Source organism: Podarcis raffonei, chromosome 1 (genome assembly GCF_027172205.1).
Source record: "Podarcis raffonei isolate rPodRaf1 chromosome 1, rPodRaf1.pri, whole genome shotgun sequence".
Taxonomy (NCBI): Eukaryota; Metazoa; Chordata; class Lepidosauria; order Squamata; family Lacertidae; genus Podarcis; species Podarcis raffonei.
Genome location: NC_070602.1, coordinates 108,913,465 through 108,932,710, shown reverse-complemented (window position 1 = coordinate 108,932,710; position 19,246 = coordinate 108,913,465). Strand labels below are relative to the sequence as shown.

At 40.1% G+C, this 19,246-nt stretch overlaps 1 protein-coding gene across 4 annotated transcripts in view; it reads right to left on the bottom strand.

Moving 5' to 3' along the window:
- Positions 1-19,246, bottom strand: part of LOC128423441 (sodium channel protein type 2 subunit alpha) — a 94,545-nt gene that overhangs the window by 11,087 nt on the left and 64,212 nt on the right. For all 4 annotated transcript variants that reach the window (XM_053408587.1, XM_053408569.1, XM_053408578.1 and 1 more), the window contains 6 exons: positions 18,490-18,846; positions 16,673-17,152; positions 7,205-7,325; positions 5,976-6,130; positions 3,697-3,870; positions 1,763-1,885 (listed from right to left, as the gene is read on the bottom strand). In XM_053408587.1, coding sequence (XP_053264562.1) covers positions 1,763-1,885; positions 3,697-3,870; positions 5,976-6,130; positions 7,205-7,325; positions 16,673-17,152; positions 18,490-18,846 — 1,410 coding nt within the window. The remainder of the gene's footprint in view (positions 1-1,762; positions 1,886-3,696; positions 3,871-5,975; positions 6,131-7,204; positions 7,326-16,672; positions 17,153-18,489; positions 18,847-19,246) is intronic.

Genomic DNA, 19,246 nt, shown 5'->3' with positions numbered 1-19,246 from the left:
AAAAATAGGGTTACCCATCTTCTTTTTAAAAACGGTGATAAATAAATAAATCCATACGTACACAGACAGACAAATAAATGTATTATTACACGGTGTAGTGGACAGCTGGCTTCAAGGCACAGGCAGCGCAGAGTCTGTGGGAAATATGCCTCTCCTTTAGCTGCATGATCAGTCACATTATTCCCTCCATTACTGCTGCATTTCAAAAGCTGACCTACATTCCCCCCTTTCTGAGTCCTGCAGCAACACCACTCCCTTGCGGTATGAATCCTTTGACAAGCTCAAAATATGGTGCCAGAGATATGCTATCATCTGCCAGCAAGACATGTGGAGTATAGGGCCCCAGGTATAGGTGGTACTCGAGGTGGCAAAAGGCATGCCAATTACTTTAAATTTAGGGGGCTGTGCCCAATGTAGAATAGCACACATATATCAGATATTTCTATTATTATTATTATTATTATTATTATTATTATTATTATTCTGTTTTTAATATTCTGTTGGGAGCCGCCCAGAGTGGCAGAGTGGCTGGGGAAACCCAGCCAGATGGGCGGGGTATAAATACTAAATTATTATTATTATTATTATTAAACAGAATTATTATTATTATTAAACTGCTAGTGCAGTTATTTTCTTTTGGATGTTAAAAAAACCTTCTCATGTACATTATCAATATGTTAAAGGTTTCAGAATAGGAATGTAAACATTCAGTTTAAATACAAGAAAGCTATGGAGGATTTCTTCTTCCTGTTGGCACTCTTGGGATTTTGTCATTCTCAATCATTGGGTGTTATCTGTAAATTTGGATACCGCAACCTGATTCCAGGTCTTTGGAAGCCTCACTGATTACCACCATTCTGTTTCCACCTTCTGATTTCTAATAGATATTGATTCATAAGAGGAGCTATCAGCTGATCCCATGACTGTCAAGATTTGATGGAACAAACTTCTTAGCACTACACTGAGCTCCTCCCAATATGTATTATTAATACATATGTATTATTATGTGTTATGTAATATGTATTATTAATGCATATGCCTGCAAATCATATGCATGTGCACATACATTTAGATGCATCAAGGTAAGAATAAAGGTAAAGGTAAAGGTACCCCTGCCCGTTTGGGCCAGTCTTGACAGACTCTAGGGTTGTGCACCCATCTCACTCTAGAGGCCGGGAGCCAGCGCTGTCCGCAGACACTTCCGGGTCACGTGGCCAGCGTGACAAGCTGCATCTGGCGAGCCAGCACAGCACACGGAACGCCGTTTACCTTCCCGCTGGTAAGCAGTCCTTATTTATCTACTTGCACCCGGGGGTGCTTTCGAACTGCTAGGTTGGCAGGCGCTGGGACCGAACGACGGGAGCACACCCCGCTGCGGGGATTCGAACCGCCAACCATGCGATCGGCAAGTCCTAGGCGCTGAGGTTTTACCCACAGCGCCACCCGCATCCCTTTACAAGGTAAAGAATACCAGATGCTTAAAACCAAGCTTTTAAAATATAATCAAGAAGTTGACAATTCATAGTTAATTAAAAAATATGGAAAGTAAAATAATACAAGAGAAGAACTGAACTTTAGCTTTTTTAAAAATAAACTATTCTTCTCAGGAGGCTGAGAGAGAAGGCTGCTTGCTGCCCTGGGCCACTTTGTAAAATCCTGGATTTCTACCGAAAACTTTGCTTCTCATATTCTTAATATGCCATCCAGAAGATGATCATGATGGTTTTGTACGTTACGTTAAGCTCTTTCCATGTTTTCTTACCCTCATTCCTTCAAATCGTGATAAAGCTCTTAGGGGTCTCAAAGCCCTTAAAGTCCTCAGTGATTTAATGGCGCCAAGTTCAGAGTAGCCCAAGGCATTAGCTGTTAAGCTAACTAAAGAGACCTGCACATGAAGAAAAAAGAAATTCATCTGTAAGCTATATAACACATATAAGAATCAGCACATACTTTTTCTATAACTTTGCAGAGATCATTTCAGTCATTCACTGTAGCAGAACAAATGGCTCAAAGGGCACCTCATGATAAAATGGACACAAAGGTAAATGCTTTAGTTATTCTCATTATAGAAGAGTTTGAAAAAGAATTTTGCCTTGGCCCAGCTAGTGAATTTAAACAGGTTATCTGCCACTATGCAATGGCAGACCCACCAAGTGTCCCTATTTTCCAGGGACGTCCTTGATTTAGAGAAGCCATCCTGGTTTCTGACTTAATCCCGCCCAGAATGTCCCACTTTCCCTTAGGATGTCCCGATTTTCACTGGAGAAATGTTGGAGGGTATGGAGCTATCCAACCCCCGAGCCGTCTGAAGGCAATCCTGTATAGGGATTTTTTAAAAAAATGTTTAATGCTTTATTATGTTTTTATGTATGTTGGAAGCTGCCCAGAGTGGCTGGGGCAACCCAGTAAAATGTGTGGGGTATAAATAGTAAAATTATCATTACAGGACGTCCCTATTTTCATTGGAGAAATGTTGGAGGAACATATGCAATGGAACATATTTTGGCATTTTAACGGTGTCTTGTGTGCAGGAAGGGAAAAGGCACGCACACTGTCTCTACAAAGTGAACAGCTTCTTCTGGATTGAGGGGAAGTGCTTCTACATAATTCGATTTTCGACTGAGCAACGCTAATGCCGTTTCTAAGGTGACATGCAAGACCATGCTTAAAATGCCTGCCACTTGTTCCAGGGCATAATTTTCAAACCCTGAATTATGCATGCAGTTGTTTGCATTCAGGTGTAAGACGAAGTAGAAGTGCCTGTCTTTTGAACTGGGATGTTATGTCAGGCTGCATGGCAGTTTATGCAAACTGCTGCATGTTGCAAGGGATTTGATGCAGTGTTTTCTAACCAAAGCCCCCTTCTTGCATCAATCACGCAACAGGGCTCCGTGTGTTGAAGTCGATGCAGAGCCCTGCTGCTGGCCCTGTCCCAAACATTGTGCAGCTTCCCCAGCCCCACCTGCAACTTCCACATGTTGAGCAAAAGGAGAGTTTTCATACGTAGACACCTATGCATATAGGCTTCCATCGGATCAGGGCACCCACAGCATCAGGGTTCTCAATCTATGGAAGACTAAGTGTGTAGGTGTCCCTGTTGTATAGATCCATGTTGACTACAATCCAGAGTTTTGCTATGGACACCATCCACAACTTTACCATGGATTCCAAAATATAGCCCCAAAAGGTGCGCGCGCACAGAATGCTAGTGGATGGATCTGGATCTAGCTTTGGACCATGCCATTACAGGTAGATATAGATTTCATTATCTCTGAAGTTTTTCTTAATGACATGGGGGAGGACACATTTTTTTATTAAATTCATATAGCAATTTCTTCTGTTTAACTGGTAAATTCAGCTTGTACTAGTTCGGAGTGGTTTCGTCAATGCCGCAGCACGAAAAGAATTACCCCAGCCAGATCACCACACTACTAAGGCCCAAATGGCTATTTTCTGGAAGTAATTACATCCCTGGTTTCTGCAAGTAGTGGCCACACTGCTTTTGTTCACATTATACCATCCTATTATGCAATTCTGGATTAAAGTTACTCGTGATTCTTGCAAATGTGTTCACTTTACTCCACAATTCATACAAAATAGAAAAGAATCCATGGCACAGTAACTGTAGTTAATTCACCATAACTCATTTTCATAAAGGTAGATTGCGTATTCAGCTCACAGAAAAAGAATACGTACATCAACAATGAGGAAATCCAGCCAGCACCAGGCATTGGTGAAATACATTTGAAAGCCATAGGCCACCCACTTCAGAAGCATTTCCAGAATGAAGATGTACGTGAAGACCTTGTCAGCATACTCCAGCATGGTCTTGATAGTCTTGCGCTGTTCAATATATATGTCTTCAAAAGCCTGTAGACGAATACACACACACATATTGGATGGATTTTAGTTTGACATTAATCTTTGAATTATTTTTGTTTCCCTTTCTAGTATTTGAAAATTCAGTCCCCTCTTCCTCTCTGTTGTTTGACATTCATGGGGGAAGGAACGATAACATGCTTTGCACACAGGAGGACCAAGTTACAATGTTTAGGTAGCAAGTAATGGGTCTTTTTGAGACCCTGGAGAGCTGCTACAAGCCACAGTAGAAAATATTGGGCTAGATGTACATCGTTTAACCTTCCAAAGCAGCTCCCTGTCTTCCTTTCCTCCATTCTGCAGAATTATTATTATTCAGCAGTTAAGGGTCACATTGTTGGAGAAGACCTTGTGGGATCTCTAGCGCAACACCTGTACAGTGCACAAAATCTAGAGCTGGAACGTTCCAAACTGATGGCTGTCCCATCTCCATTGTTAAACTTCTTACCATCAAGAAGTTTCTCTTAATGTTCAACCAAAGTCTTCTGTGACTTTATCTTCTTATATGGGACCACCCTTCAGGAATTTGGGTGAAGTAATAATAATACCTTTATTGTCAATGTACAACCTGTGTACAGTGAAATTAACCGAGCCTCCCTCCCCCTCCCTCCCCAAACACTCAGTCGCATTGCACTCTGTGTTCTTGTCGCACAACATACTAACCCCGAAAGTCAGTTGCACTATATTATTTTCCATTCAGCAGCCTAACAGCCCACGGATAGAAACTGTTTTTTAGCCTGTTGGTATGACTGATTATACTTCTAATCTCCTGCCCGAGGGCAGAAGATTAAAGAGGTGCTGGCCAGGGTGTGAATTGTCCCTGAGTATTTTTCTTGCTCTCCTAAGGCATCGATCCCTTATGATGTCATTTAGCGGACTCAGGGGACAGCCCATGATATCATGTGCTGTGTTCACCACCCTCTGTAAAGACTTTCTGTCCGTGGCTTTCAAGCCAACGTACCACACTGTTCTTTCGCAGGACCCTGAGTCTCTGTTGGGCCTTCCTAATCACCTGAGTTATACTGTTTTTCCAAGTGAGGTCTTCACTAAGGCAAACTCCCAGGAATTTAAAGGAAGTACTACTATGTTTCCTCTTTAAAATAAACATACCCAGTTCTTTCAGCTTTTTCTCACAGTACTTGTTTTCCATGCCCTTGACAATATTCACTGCCCTCCTCTGAACACCTTGTTTTGCCTACATTCCTCTTAAAGTGCAGCATCCATATCTACACATAATGTTCCAGATAAGTACTACTGAGGAATGAAGTGGAACAGAAAATGTCTGTTGGAACTCTTGTGTTCCCAGACACACCTGCCTGGTATGATGTCAAGACTTGTTTCAATTCATGTCAACAGATTCTAGCAGAAATAATAATAATAATAATAATAATAATAATAATAATAATAATAATAAAAAATAATTATTTATACCCTGCCCATCTGGCTGGGTTTTCCCCACTCCTTCTTCCTGTATCTTCATGTTACTTGGCCCACTTTGCCTTTCTTGTTCTATGTGCTACCCTAATCCAACTCCTTCTGTCAGTGGACAGTGTAGCCCTGACTCATTGATAGTGATGGTGTAAAGCTATCCATAAATAGCCCAGGCATTGGAAAGAAGGTATAAACATTGGAAACAATGGAAACGAAATAAACCAAGGAGATCAGGTGAAACCCAGGGGCACCAACTTGGGCCTTATGGGTGCCCAATGGCACCTGCGACATAATGTCGTGACAGGCAGGGCCTTGGCTGTTGCTTCTGAGGTCTGGCAGGGTCTTGGAGGCCATGTACGAGGCCTTACGAGACCTCCAACGTTGCCTCGGAGGTTGCGTTGGAGCCCGTAGTGTGGGTGCCAAGCACCCAATTATTATTTTTGTGTGGGTGCTAGGGCTCTGAAAGGGTCCTCTATGGTTGGCACCAGTAGTGAAAACTAACTCAGCCTCCTGAACATGAATTTTCCTCCCTTCTGCCTTGCCAGTGTATGAACTCAGGAGAGCACTGGAAAAGGTGGTTATTCCATCTTTGGTCACCCTCCCCTGACACAACTCTATGGATTGCTCTCTAAGGTTCTGTGGTAAAGAACGGTTTTCAAAATTACCAGAGCACCACTGCTGAGAAGAATCATGAAGACAATAAAAGTCTCAAACCAATTATGTTCTACTATTTTGTAGCAGGTCTTCCGAAGATTCCACCATAGTTTTCCTTTCCCATCTTCTACGCTGACTTGGCAGCACTTGAACTTCCGAACACAGCCTGGCAAAATGCGGCAGGAGGATGTGACAAATGAGAGTAGCATAGTAAGTTATTCTGAAGCTACAGTTAATTAACAACATTTTCTATGGTCAGTCTTGAGTAGAATATATTCTATACTAAAATACAGTTCTAAAATAGTTTGTCCATTAAAATTAAAACTCACTCAAGTCGGCTCAGTTGTTCGGGGAGGGGGGAGGGGGAAGGAAGATAGGCCAGCTTAATCTATTGTACATGCCGTGAAATCTCCAAGTGGATCCCATTTGGAACAGATCTACTTATTTCACTGTATAATACAATATGTACGTTGTGTCCCAACACAATACAATTTTTGAGTGTGGGCTCTTATAGAAACAAAATGGCACCATTCACTCGCAAGAGTGAGGCATCACCAGGGTAGGGAGAAACCTAAAGTTTGCAGAACCCTACAGTCTGCAGAGGTACAATTTCTTTTAAGAAAAAGGACAGCCCAATGAGGAGGACTGAGCATACTCAAGTGGCTACAGAATACTGGCTGACAATTTGAGATTGAGAAATGCAACTGTGCATCCTGAAAGAAGGCATGACTGACTGACACTACAAACTGCAGCATTTTGTTTCTTGTGATGTATAAAGCAATTTGTGTTCCTGTTTGTGCTCTGTATAATAAGCCTGATTACGTTTGAATTAAACACACACAACTCTTCCTCATTAAGAATAAGCTAACCATGTGTAGTTTAGAAGTAGCATCAGAGGATTAATTCTTCCCACAAAAATTTTGCCTCCACAGGACTCCGTAAGTGTGAAATCAAAAAACAAAAACACCCAAAGCATAAATATATATTAACTTGGATTACTTTTTTCTAGGAATTTTTTTTGTAAGCTGGATGAGAGAAATTTGTCAAATATTCATAGGGTTGCTGGGTCACAAGAAGCAATTCTGGGTAACAGACCAACAGTGTTTACCTTGGAAGCAAACGCTGGATCTGAAGTTGTGCACAACTTATATCATTGCTAGCATAACAGGGCAGGAATACAGATAAGCAAAAACAAAATGCTCCCCCAAACAAAGTAGTTTCAATTTTTTATATTCCTCACCTTCTGTAAAACAGGCTTCTGGTTCAAGAGATTCTTCTGGTTCGGCTTCAGGTTGCTCTCCAACTGGGGGGACTCCAACGTCAACTGTGCTACCTTCAGATGAACTAGATGCATTTAGTTTCTGCAAATAAAAGCCCCATGTGAAACTGTTAATTACCATTCTATTTCTTATAGGACTGGGTTGCACTTAATGCATTCCAAAATGCTCTCTGTGTAATTAAGAGCTCTCAAATGAAGAGCAGAACTGTGGAGGCCAGTTTACTTTCCTGTATGTGAGGCCATAAGTATTATTAACCACATCAAGCGGGGGGGGGGGGGTTTCCCCCATGATGGAAGGGTTTCAGTATATTCATAGAGGGAACCACCATTTTGAACCAATTTGCTAAGAAACTAAGCCACATACTGAACTGACAGTTCTGAAGTAACATTAATTGGTAAGATAGAGAGAGAGAGCACCATGAATTGCAGAATTTTCCCCAAGTTACGGCAAAAACTGAAGGAAGCATTTTCATGTCAGATGCAGGTACAGTATGCATATGATGCAAACTATGTTTAACCCTTTACTTCCTGTTGACATGAAAAGACAAATTATCAGTGTATAAGTACTTCTAAGTTTCTGAGGTTTCAGAAAGGAAAGCAGCGTATTAATTCCAGAGCGGGAGCCATTATTTCGCATTCTCTTTTGCCAATGCACTTGCACAGCTGAGTGTGCATTTTTTAAACTACTTTTTATTCTTGCATGGTACACATATGTGTCCTCTTTAGTACTTAGATAATTGTGTGTATTTTTACGATAGCATTTAAAACACAATTTTTCAAAAATGCTATTTTTGGAGGGAAAGAGATTGTGCCAATCATGAAAAGTGACGTCATCTAAACTTCCAACTGGTTTCCTGATGTGATTAAGGAAAGCTAGCAGGCTGCTGCATTGGCAGCAGTAGACAAATATGAGTACCATAGTGAATAAAAGTAGAGCTGATAATCGCATTCTGTAGCATTCTACAATGTTATTACCATGGTAGTGTATAACATCAGTAAATGGCTGCATTGGTAAGTAACTATCCTTATGTGGGGAATGATGTAAGCAGATGGTGAATAATGCATACTGGTGTCAATGTACTATTATAAAAAGATCATTTTTTACATAATACTCCAAAAAAAAGCTGTCGGCATTATTCATCGGAATCAAGCTTTTTCACAAACTCTTAACCAGCTAAAATATTAGTTTGATGAAGAAAGTACTTTACCAGTTTTGAGGTGTTCCAGTTTGAATTTTATTTAAGCAGCAGAAAGAATTGGTTACCATTCTGAATTTACTATTTTTTTAAAAAGCCTCAGATTATCCTCAAGCTGTTTCTACCAATCAGCCCTTTCTAGTCTATTTTCTGGTGGTTTCACTAACTTCTGGATCAATAAAATTACTTTGTTTCAGAAGACTATTTGGCATTTCATGGGTTTTAAAAATCGATTTTTAGGAGGTATGAACAGGTTCTATTGGTTGCATCAGAATATAATTTATTATCTGCTCTCTGTTTTGTTTTTATAAAAAGGCTGTGTAATGGTACTTGCAGGGAGAGGGGCAACAGAATTAGATTCAAGATAATCTTTTTGTTCATCTGAGTCCCTTGTTTTTATAGGAAACAAAAACTGTTGTTGTTAGTTTTACACTTCCAGAGGAAACACACATTCAATTTTCAATGCACTTTAATATCAATAAACAAAATAAAGGTCAATGGGGAACGAATGCTATCCCCATGTACACTAGCTGTATAGAACCATATAAAACAACATAATATTCACACAAGTATAGTATAAGGGGACTGCAAGCATTGCACTCTTGTTCAATGACAAAAGGAAGTTTCTGATAATATAAAAATAGTAACCACACCATCCAAAATTGGAATAGGCTATCTCAGTACAGTACTTCCAACATACCTGTTTATCTCAGACCAATAAAACCTGGGATTAATCATTTATCAATAATAATCTTACTAATACTGAACACTAAGCAGTTTCCTGATAGTATGATCTTAGCCACCTTGTAGCAAAATGCATATTGTGGCCTTTTATCAAACCGGGGGTGAGGGATCAATGTTGGGAAAGTCCAGCACACTCTTGAGTGCAGCTTCAAAGGATATATTTTGTACTTAGGAACAACTGATGTACAATATCATTTACGAAGTGCAAATGTATATAAATCATAACTCTTTGCCACAAAATAGAGAAAAACAGTTGCAGGAAATTCACTGCAACAGTATCCCTTGATATGCAGCCTTCTATCCTAAGTGGAGACTAGAAAAAGGCTTTGGCTAAGCACTGTTTTATAGAAATGGCCACAAATCATAAATTGCACTATATTCTGCTTACAGACTGGTACAAAGTATATGCTCAGAAATGATGTTCAACCAAAATCAAAGGGAACAGCTTCCAGGTAAAGATGTTCAGGCTCAGGTACTTACATAGGGCAGCTATGCATACTTAAATCCCAAGAAATCCAGTAGCATATAAGTACAGTGTATAATTTTATACATCAGATGCACAAATAGATTTTTTGTATGCACTGACTGCCCATTCATTCCAATCGATGGGCTTAGTCCAGCTGTACATGGAACGCACATGCAGATCATGTTGCAATGAATTCTGATGTCGATGCACCTGTGGAGCTTCTATACATAAATGGAGCTCCTGTGCTTATAAACCACCGATAGACTGAATCAGAAACACCTATCATACGTAATCTATGCAATTCACGCTTAGTCAATAGATGTATATAGAACCATAACATCCTAATTTTTTAATAGTTTGAAATTGTAAAATATTTTGCTTGCATCATTCCAAACTGCAGGGGTGGGGGTATTTTTAGCATTAATGCTGCAGAATTAGCAGAGCAAAAAGCCAAAAAAGCAAACCAAAATCATGATGAGTCTATTCAGAAAATAAAAGAGAAATCTTTAGGTTGGGTTGTGGGTTTTTTTGGAAGAAAAAAATTGTTTAGTAACTTGTGAGCAACATTAAGTCCAAAGAATAAACAAGTACAAATCTCAGTCTTTTTTCAATCCTTGAAATTATGTGTAGTTCATTCATCAAATTAGTATATTAGACATTTCACATGCAAATACAATGATCAGGCAAAAGTCTAAGATACCATTATCTGAAACGCAAACAGCCACTTTACATTCATCTTGGTTGAGGTACAAGTCTACATTTCATGAATTGTAAATTAAACCTTTCAGGTTTCTTCTCAGTGAGAAATTGGCATGTTTCTTGCAACAGGCTGTAATAATAATAACAATCTTATTAGTTAACCGAGCCTGAAGTGGACACTGCGCAGCACCCAAGCAACTCAGAAAGAGAAAGCATCCCAGGTTCGTGAGATTTGTTTGCCTTATTCAAAGATATCATTTACGCATAAAACCAGAGAGTGACGTCTGCCCATATGATGAGGCAAGCCTGGGATTGTCGGGGGTCAGGATTGGGGGAGTGGGTGTTAAAAGTAAGAGAGGCACATTCAGAGGTTTATACAGTACACACTGGTTATGTTGGAAGCACTCTCTTTAAATCTGCCCATTTTGAATCTCCAGTACTTCAAAAGGAAAGTTTGTGATAAGGCGTTAAATACATCCAGTACATACTAACAGAGCCAAAAATTATAGGCAAGTCATTAAGAGTTTTCATTTCTGAGTTGCTCTGCATTGTGGCACCTTTGGCTATATAGAAATAACGGTTTATATAAAATCATCACTTATTTAATTTATTTATTTGCTACCTTTCCTCCTAAAAAAGCCCAGCCAGCCCTTATGTAGCAATGTGACAGAGATGAACTGCAATGTCACTTGTCTTTTGAGGATGTGCATTATGAATATACACAGGGAATATCACATGATTAATTTGCCAGTTTCTAAAAGGGACATCTTCCAGATTTTAGGTAGAAGGGTCTGATTGACTGAACTTGAATTGATTAAAAATTAAAAGAGTGTAATAGGGCACATAGTAGCACCTCTTGAAAGGAAATATACTATTTTGTGTGGGTGGTGCCCAAAGGGTCACAAGTGTTGAGTTGAGCTGTAGAATGAAATAAATCCAGTTTCACTAAAGGTACATCAGACTGGAAGGAATGGATGTTGTAATTGTTGTTCCCATTGCTTTTATGTACATTTGCCCATTTTCTGGGCAAGAAGCCCAGGAGGATGAACTCAGCAGGATATACTTCTGACTAAGCATGCACAGTACTTTTCTGCCCCATCTTTCTACCTTTGCAATACAGAATGTCAACCATAAACATCCTTACAAAAAAAAATATGATAAAGCAAGATTTTCCCCCAAAACAATATGCTATGGAAAATATGCCACAATTTAAAGGATGGTTAATTTATTAGAGGTTAGATATTGTACAAACCTTAATATTCTGGTTTTTGGGGGGGGGCGTATCTTAGATGCATCAAAAGGTACGCTGCTAACAGAAGAAATAAGCACAATCTAGAAACATTCTAAATTGGTTTTGGTTCTGAATACCTTCTGCCTTTAATATACCAAACAAGATTTACAAATGCGAAGAGGTTTGGCAGTACTGTTATTCGTGTACACACCTGACTTGCTGGTAGCTGTATCATGGTTTCATACAGTAATAATGTATAACAAAAGAGGTAGGGTGGGCAAATCCATAATGGCGCCTTCATAGTTGGGTAGAAGAGGGGATTTCAGAAGGTTGTCATGCAAGCCACACTGCTGAAATTCCCTCTTCTACACAATTATTAAAGATACAGGCATCTGGTCTCAATTTTCATCTGACCATGCTAAAGGGAAGTGCTTTTTTAATTATAAAATTGAAACTAAAATAAGAAATAAGTATGGTCAACGTGGAATTATTTCGGGATGCAACAAAAATACAAGACTATTTAATTATCTCTTAATAAGAGTGTTTTAAACAATAACAACTGCGCATGAACCCCACATTTGCATCAATTTACATAACTTGCATGCTCCTTTGAAATGTAAGCATTTGGGGGGTGGGAATGGAAAACTACTAAGCAGAGCATCTGCAAATGATCTCAATATCTTATTTTAATTAAAACTGATTTTCGAAACCTGCCATGCTATGGAAATTAAATGAAAAGGGTGGAAGGAGCTATTAAAGGAATGGTAGAAGACAAACACATACAAATTGATTTTAAACGATTTGGGCTTATCATATACCTACAGAAAAAAAATCCCCTTAAATTGAGGGAAGTCGTGATTTCTTAATTTGCAGCAAACCTTTTCGCATACAAGTGGCACAGACACCAATATCCGGCAACAGCAATCAGCGACACACTTATGCATGTTGCTTCACTGTAGTGAATGAACACGGGGGAAGGAAAATCACTTCCAGCAGGCAATGCCTGTGGAAGGATACATGCCACTCCATTTGGATGCTTTTCAGGTCCTGTTTTACATAGCTGCAAAGTAGTCCACCCATTTTCCCCAGTGTTTATTATTCCCAAGTCTGGGACATATGTTTAAAGGGCCAAACTATATGTTATGTGTAGTTTGGCATTGTGTAAATCATTTAAAAAAATTAAAATAGCAGACGTAGGACGGATCAGTATCAGGACTATGGTGAGGTTTTCCGCTTTCGCTTAAAAAAAATAAAATTAAAAATTGCCCCTCTTCTGAAACTATTATTTCTGAACAGACTTCACTCAGATGAAAATAGCACCTGGTGGAGGGTATTTTATTTTTGTGCTTGCAGCTGCAGGGTGAGTGTTTTTAACCTGCAGCAGTAGCGTTTCAAAAAGTTGCTGAAGTGTTATCTGTTTGTATTTGTTGTACAGCTTAATGGCAGGCTATAAGGTCACACACGCGTTTTAGCTTGCAAAATAAAGCTAGTTATTTTCATTATAAACTCAGAAATCATGCACACCACCCAACGACATTAATTGTAAGTACAGTGGTATAAAAATACCCCTTGGCTCGATTAAGACAGGGGCGGGGAACCTCAGACCCGGGTGCGAAATGCAGCCCTCTAGGATTTCCTTTTGGGCCCTTGGTCTTCTCCTGGGCTGTGCAGAAATGCCCACCCACCAGTGGCCTCTGTCTTCCAGCAAGTTTCCTTTGAGATAATGTGACCTGCAGGATGAAAAGATTCTCCACCCTTGGATTAAGCAATTAATCCCTTTGTTTGCCCAACGTACTTTGTCTCCCAGTTACACCTAGCGAAACAAATGCTTTTCAGGTTGAACAAATTGCATGCATTTCTTCTTCTTCCTCTTGCTATAAAATTGCATGATACTAAAGAGTGCGGCTTAACTGGAGTCTGAATGCCTACAAATGTTGGACTTGCCAATCCTGCCTGCCCATGCCGTGATGCGAGTCACCTGACTCGGCAGAGAGCAGCCGTGTAGCTTTCTAATATTGCAATGGATGGGGGGAGGAAGATGGCTGAGTAGCATGCAAGCCAATCCATATCCAGTTAAAAGGTGATCATATATAGAGGTAGAACAACTTGCTTAAGTAACCTGTGTAAAATTGATGCTGCTCGTTGCTCTGCTTGGTAAAAACAAAAAGCACCAGAGCTGCATTCCTGAATGATCCAGCTTGATTTTAATCCTGCGAGAAGTAAGAATGGTAGGACATAAAGTTTATAAAACAGTATCTCCGCTTTTGATTTTGGATTATTATTACGTATGACTTGGCTTACAGGTATTAATTGCACGTCATCTAAAATAACACAGGGAAAAGGTGTATTCATTGCCTTAATAAAAATGTCCCTCAAAATCATGCACTGTTAAATGTTGGTAGAATTTGATTGCAATGTACAGAGGTAAATTAGAAGCTGGGTCCTAAAACAGAGGAGATTCCTGCAGAAGCTGCATTGACTTGCTGGACTGGATTTTCAAATCACAAACCTGAAATTAGTTTCAAGGTCACACACAAGGCTGGAACATTCACAAGTACCTTTGGAAGGGAACCCTCCTGTTTTCATTTAACAAAACTATTACATAGTTTTACCAAAGTTAATAAATAAATGTCTTCTAAAATTTCTTAATCTGAACAAATACAATATAACTCATCTGGATGCCTAGAATTCAATTTTTTAAAACATCACCTTAAATGACACTGTGGAAAGCAGCACTTCTTTTTGTTATTCACAGGTCCGAAGACCAATAAACCATGGACAAACAGCTTATTTAGATAAAACTTTGTGCTGGTGTCACACTGCTTGATTGCTCCTGATTGCTCCCAGCAAGCCATGAAGCCTTGGCTTGTCATTATGAATGGACTATGATTGTGGGCTGTTTCTTCCTAACAAGCCCAAATGAAGCCATGGTTTGTTGTTAGCTTGCTGATCATAACTAACTATAGAGCAACAAGCACAATCCCAGTTCAAATGTAATGACAAGCCAGAGCTTTAGGGGAGAAACAAAGTGGGAGTGATTGAGCCATGTGCACTAGATTGTGTATCGAGCTGCTCAATTCCAGTAACTATACTTTATCATTTTGCGTGAACGAGGTCACAGAATGAGTGGGGCCATCTTCTTTCCCAACCAGCTTTTCCTAAGGCAGACCTATTCACCAGTCAAACTCACTGTTTTGCTCCACCAATCAAACCAGGCTACACTGGGCCACATATGGAAAGCATACAACAGATAGGGTTCCAGGTTTTTGCCCTGGGTGTTAATTGTCTGAAAGTAGGTGGCAGCTAAAGGGTTTTGAGGTACGCAAGCATACAAATTCCATGCAGCTTGAGCAGATTGTGCTGGCACAGGAAATTATTCCCCTATTATTAGGTACAGTTGTGATGGCCACAATTTTTCCTCTCTGTGGCTACTAGCAGCTATGCTCTTATTATTTGGATAGGGTTTGAGGTATGTGAGCAAAGTCTCAAACATCACCCCCTCAGCTCCTCAGCCCAGATTTGCCTGGGCCGGGCTATGGCTATTTTATAAGAAAGGGGGGAAATGGGGAATAATGGAATTATAACAATGGAAGTCCCACATACAGTGGTACCTCGCAAGACGAAATTAATTCGTTCTGCAAGTTTTTTCGTCTTGCGAATTTTTCGTCTTGCGAAGCACGGAACGGCACCTCTTCAAGCAATGCACCCTGGGTATTAACGGTTTTAAGAAAAAGGAAACAAACTCTCAAGACGTTTTCGTCTTGCAAAGCAAGCCCACAGGGAAATTCGTCTTGCGAAGAAACTCAAAAAACGAAAAACTCTTTCGTCTTGCGAGTTTTTCGTCTTACGAGGCATTTGTCTTGCGAGGTACCACTGTAATGGGTTGTTGGCCTAGACTGCGGCACGGTTGTAATTTAGAGTTTGCTGTAATCTGTCCTGAGTGTCCTGACATTGTGTATGAATAGTAAAATATTTTAGCAAAATAATGGTTTGAGTTCCCCACAATGCCCTGTCTAACATTTCAGGTTTTGTGCTGCTGGGGACCAGACAACCCTAAACACAGAAGTGCTTAAAAAGCAGCAACTCCAATAACGTAATGCAAGAAGCATATCACATGTGAAAAAATTCCTTCCTTCCCTCTGCATCCATGGGTCACTAATTTTATCTTTGTGCAGAGGGGATACCCCCAGTTCCAAATATAACAGCCAGGCAGACAATGAGCACAATTCCCCAAATAATTCTCTAGATCAGTTTCACCAAAACATCTGGAGGATGCCATGTTGCGGAAGGCTAACCTAGTTTTTTCAAAACTAAAATAAAATATGAGACTAGTCCATGCCACCCAGAATTCTACCTGCCATTGCTCAATCCCAAATATTATTGAGGAAAGTGCTAGAAAATCTATACTGAGGGAATGGGTGCTGGGGGGTTATCCTCCTAACCCAAAATGTCTACATCTCAGGCATTTACTGTAGGTGGGGAAATTCCCCAAGACATTCTAGGATCCAGTGTGTGTTGTTCACACTTTGAGGGAGGCTAAAGCTAACTTAACAAATTATTATGTATACCGTATATCCAAAAATGGTTTTCCCCAAAGCATAGATATTTGTACTAAATATCCTGTCTTCTTTCAGCTTAGAATTCTAGGGCAGGTCAAGTTGACACCAAGAACTCAGTGAGGTAGAGGTCATGTTAGATAAATTAGATGATTAACTGTGGGCAATCTTCCCCATATGCCTTTGAAATTGTACTGCGAATAAAGGAATTTAATTACAAGGCTACAAAACTATCACTGATTCTCATTTATTATATAGGTTTGATACAATAAAAAAGTGGGGAATATTAAACATATGAAGTTAATATTAATCTTCAAAGAAGGAGTTAGAGTATTTCAACTGCCATAACGAACAACTGTGTTAATAAAAATCACTGTCTTCTACCTTTGCATTTGGAAACATGAAATATCAAGGTATATCACTTGTTCACACTGGTGGTAAAACACTAAAATGCCATGTTTTCAAATGGGAACTTCATGTATTTAAAAGGACTGCATTTTGAAGCAATATAGTGTTGTGTATTAAAACTAAACGTACCTCTTTGCTTTCTTCCAAATCTGACTCACTGCTAAACTCCTCGGTGTTCAGATTTTCGAAATCTGATTCTCCAACCGCAATGGGCACGGTCACAGTTACGCTTGGGTTGTTTATGAACGACATGTAATCGCTTTCGTCAATTATGTATTTCTCCACACTGCTGCCGATGCCGCTGGTGGTTCCATTGCCATCTTTCAGATAGTTAAAGTCCTTGCCAATATCTACTATGGTATGGTTAGAAATGCAGCTGTCTTTCTTGTTGTTCAGATCTTCGAGTGGTTTGATTTCATCCAAAGCTTTCTGTTTCCTCACAAAGGCCTTTTGGACAAATTCATATGCTTTTCTTTTCACATAATCGACTCCCCTCTGAATCCTTGCCACAGCGATCTGGAGATTGTTCATTTCATTGTCGTCATCAGTAGCAGCAAGATTGTCTGAACTGAAAGAGCTCAGCAGTAAGGCTAGAAACAGGTTCAAAACCTATTAAGGCAAAAAGATGACAAGAGGTTCTACATATATTGCACAATTTAAATGACAATGATTCCTTTCTGGGTGTAACAATTTTGTATCCTAATTATTATACTGCCAAGCCATCCTTACGTCATGCTTCTGAGTCTAGCTGCTGTTCGATTCCAACTCCCGTCAGCTCCAGACAGCATGATGGAAGTTGTAGCCCATGTTCCCTACTCCTGCTCTAAGCTGAAGGCGTCCTAGGGTCTACTACCTGAAGATGAAGTTTCAGATTTGCAAAACATGACCTAAGGCCTCCTTCTTCGTGCGGAAAGAACATGTACTGGATGTGTGGTAGAAAGCTTTTGTATGGAGAAGCCTCTTCATTGTTGAGGTGAAACTAACAAGGCATCTCAAACTGAGAATTAGGAGGGGAAAGAGTTTGTTCACCGCTGCTCTCTTCATTCTTTTTTGCACACACATTTCTAAGTTTCTGCAGCATTCATCCCCCTTTTTTTTCTACACTCTTGTTGCAGCTTCTTATTACGGGCACTGGAAAGGAAACAGGGAAAGGAATTCCAGGGGCTTGAGGAAAGATTTATTTCAGGCCTGATGCATTTCAGATTGATCCTTTCCTGGGGGCACATTTTATTTAGCTATTTCTTTTAACCACCACAGTAATTCATATACAGTCATACCTCGGGTTGAAGTAGTTTCAGGTTGAGCATTTTTGGGTTGCGCTCTGCGGCGACCCGGAAGTAACGGAACATGTTACTTCCAGGTTTTGCCGCTCGTGCGTGCGCAAATGCTCAAAATGACATCACACGCGTGCACGGAAGCGGCGAATCGCGATCCACGCAGACATGGGTTGCGTTCACTTCAGGATGTGAACGGGGGTCCGGAACGGATCCCGTTCGCATCCAGAGGTACCACTGTATCCTGGAGGCATTGGGCTGCATCCATAGCAGAGGTAAATGGGGATGGGCATCCTTTTCCCCACTGGGGGGAACCTCTTAAGGCGTCTTAAAGTATTGCTTCGGGCCTCAGCCCAAACCCAACTCAGGGAGTTGGCCCAGATGCCGCACTCTTGGGTTGCACATTGGAAACACTGTATAGGTTTGCACCTTGGTGGACCCGGATTCCATAGAAGCCTTGCAACGTCATCCATACACTCAAGTTTGGATGGTGCTATCAGCCAACAGGTGGACTGCCTGATGACTGGATTCCTGCCTTATGCCATGTCAGTCTTTGTGAGCTATAACCAATAAGAGCTGAGGTCAGGTGAAACCTGCTACAGCCTGTGTGTTATTTGTTCTACACACTGAATCTTGCGTTGCAGACACAATATATATTTGTTGGATACATACCACTAGATTTCCAATTACCATGACCATCATGAAGACAGTAAGGCACATTGTTTGTCCGGCAACTTCCATACAATCCCACATAGTTTCTATCCATTCTCCACAAAGTACTCGGAATACAATCAAGAAAGAATGGAAAAAGTCATTCATGTGCCAGCGTGGAAGTTCACAGTCGTTCGAGATCTTGCAGACACATTCCTTGTAGCTTTTGCCAAACAACTGCATGCCAACCACAGCGAAAATGAAGACTATGATGGCCAACACCAAGGTCAGATTTCCTAAAGCACCCACTGAGTTGCCAATAATCTTTATCAACATATTTAATGTTGGCCAAGATTTGGCTAATTTGAAAACTCGAAGCTGAAAAGTAAGAGTAAGTAGGCATCACTATTAGTATTCATTATCTTTACATTTCGATTAATATTAGAGCTGTCTTCTGGAGGAAGTAGGCTGATGAAAGCTGACAGTGTATATTTTTTTATTCATAGGTAATTGAGCCTAAAATATTTAATCAAATACTTGCATTGCAGATTAAGTAATTTCGGCTTACAAATATGCAAGACTTCTCCTAGTGACTAAATCTGATTAGCAGAGCACATTTTCCTAGTAGCAGAATTAGGATGCTGCATTTCTTTAAAAGCCAGTTTCTAATATGGAAAACATTAGACGCAATGGAAAGAATTGAATTTTGTGCTGAAACAAACATTTGATCAGTATAAGCATTGTTGTTTGCCTGACAGAAGGACCACTCTCTTCTGCT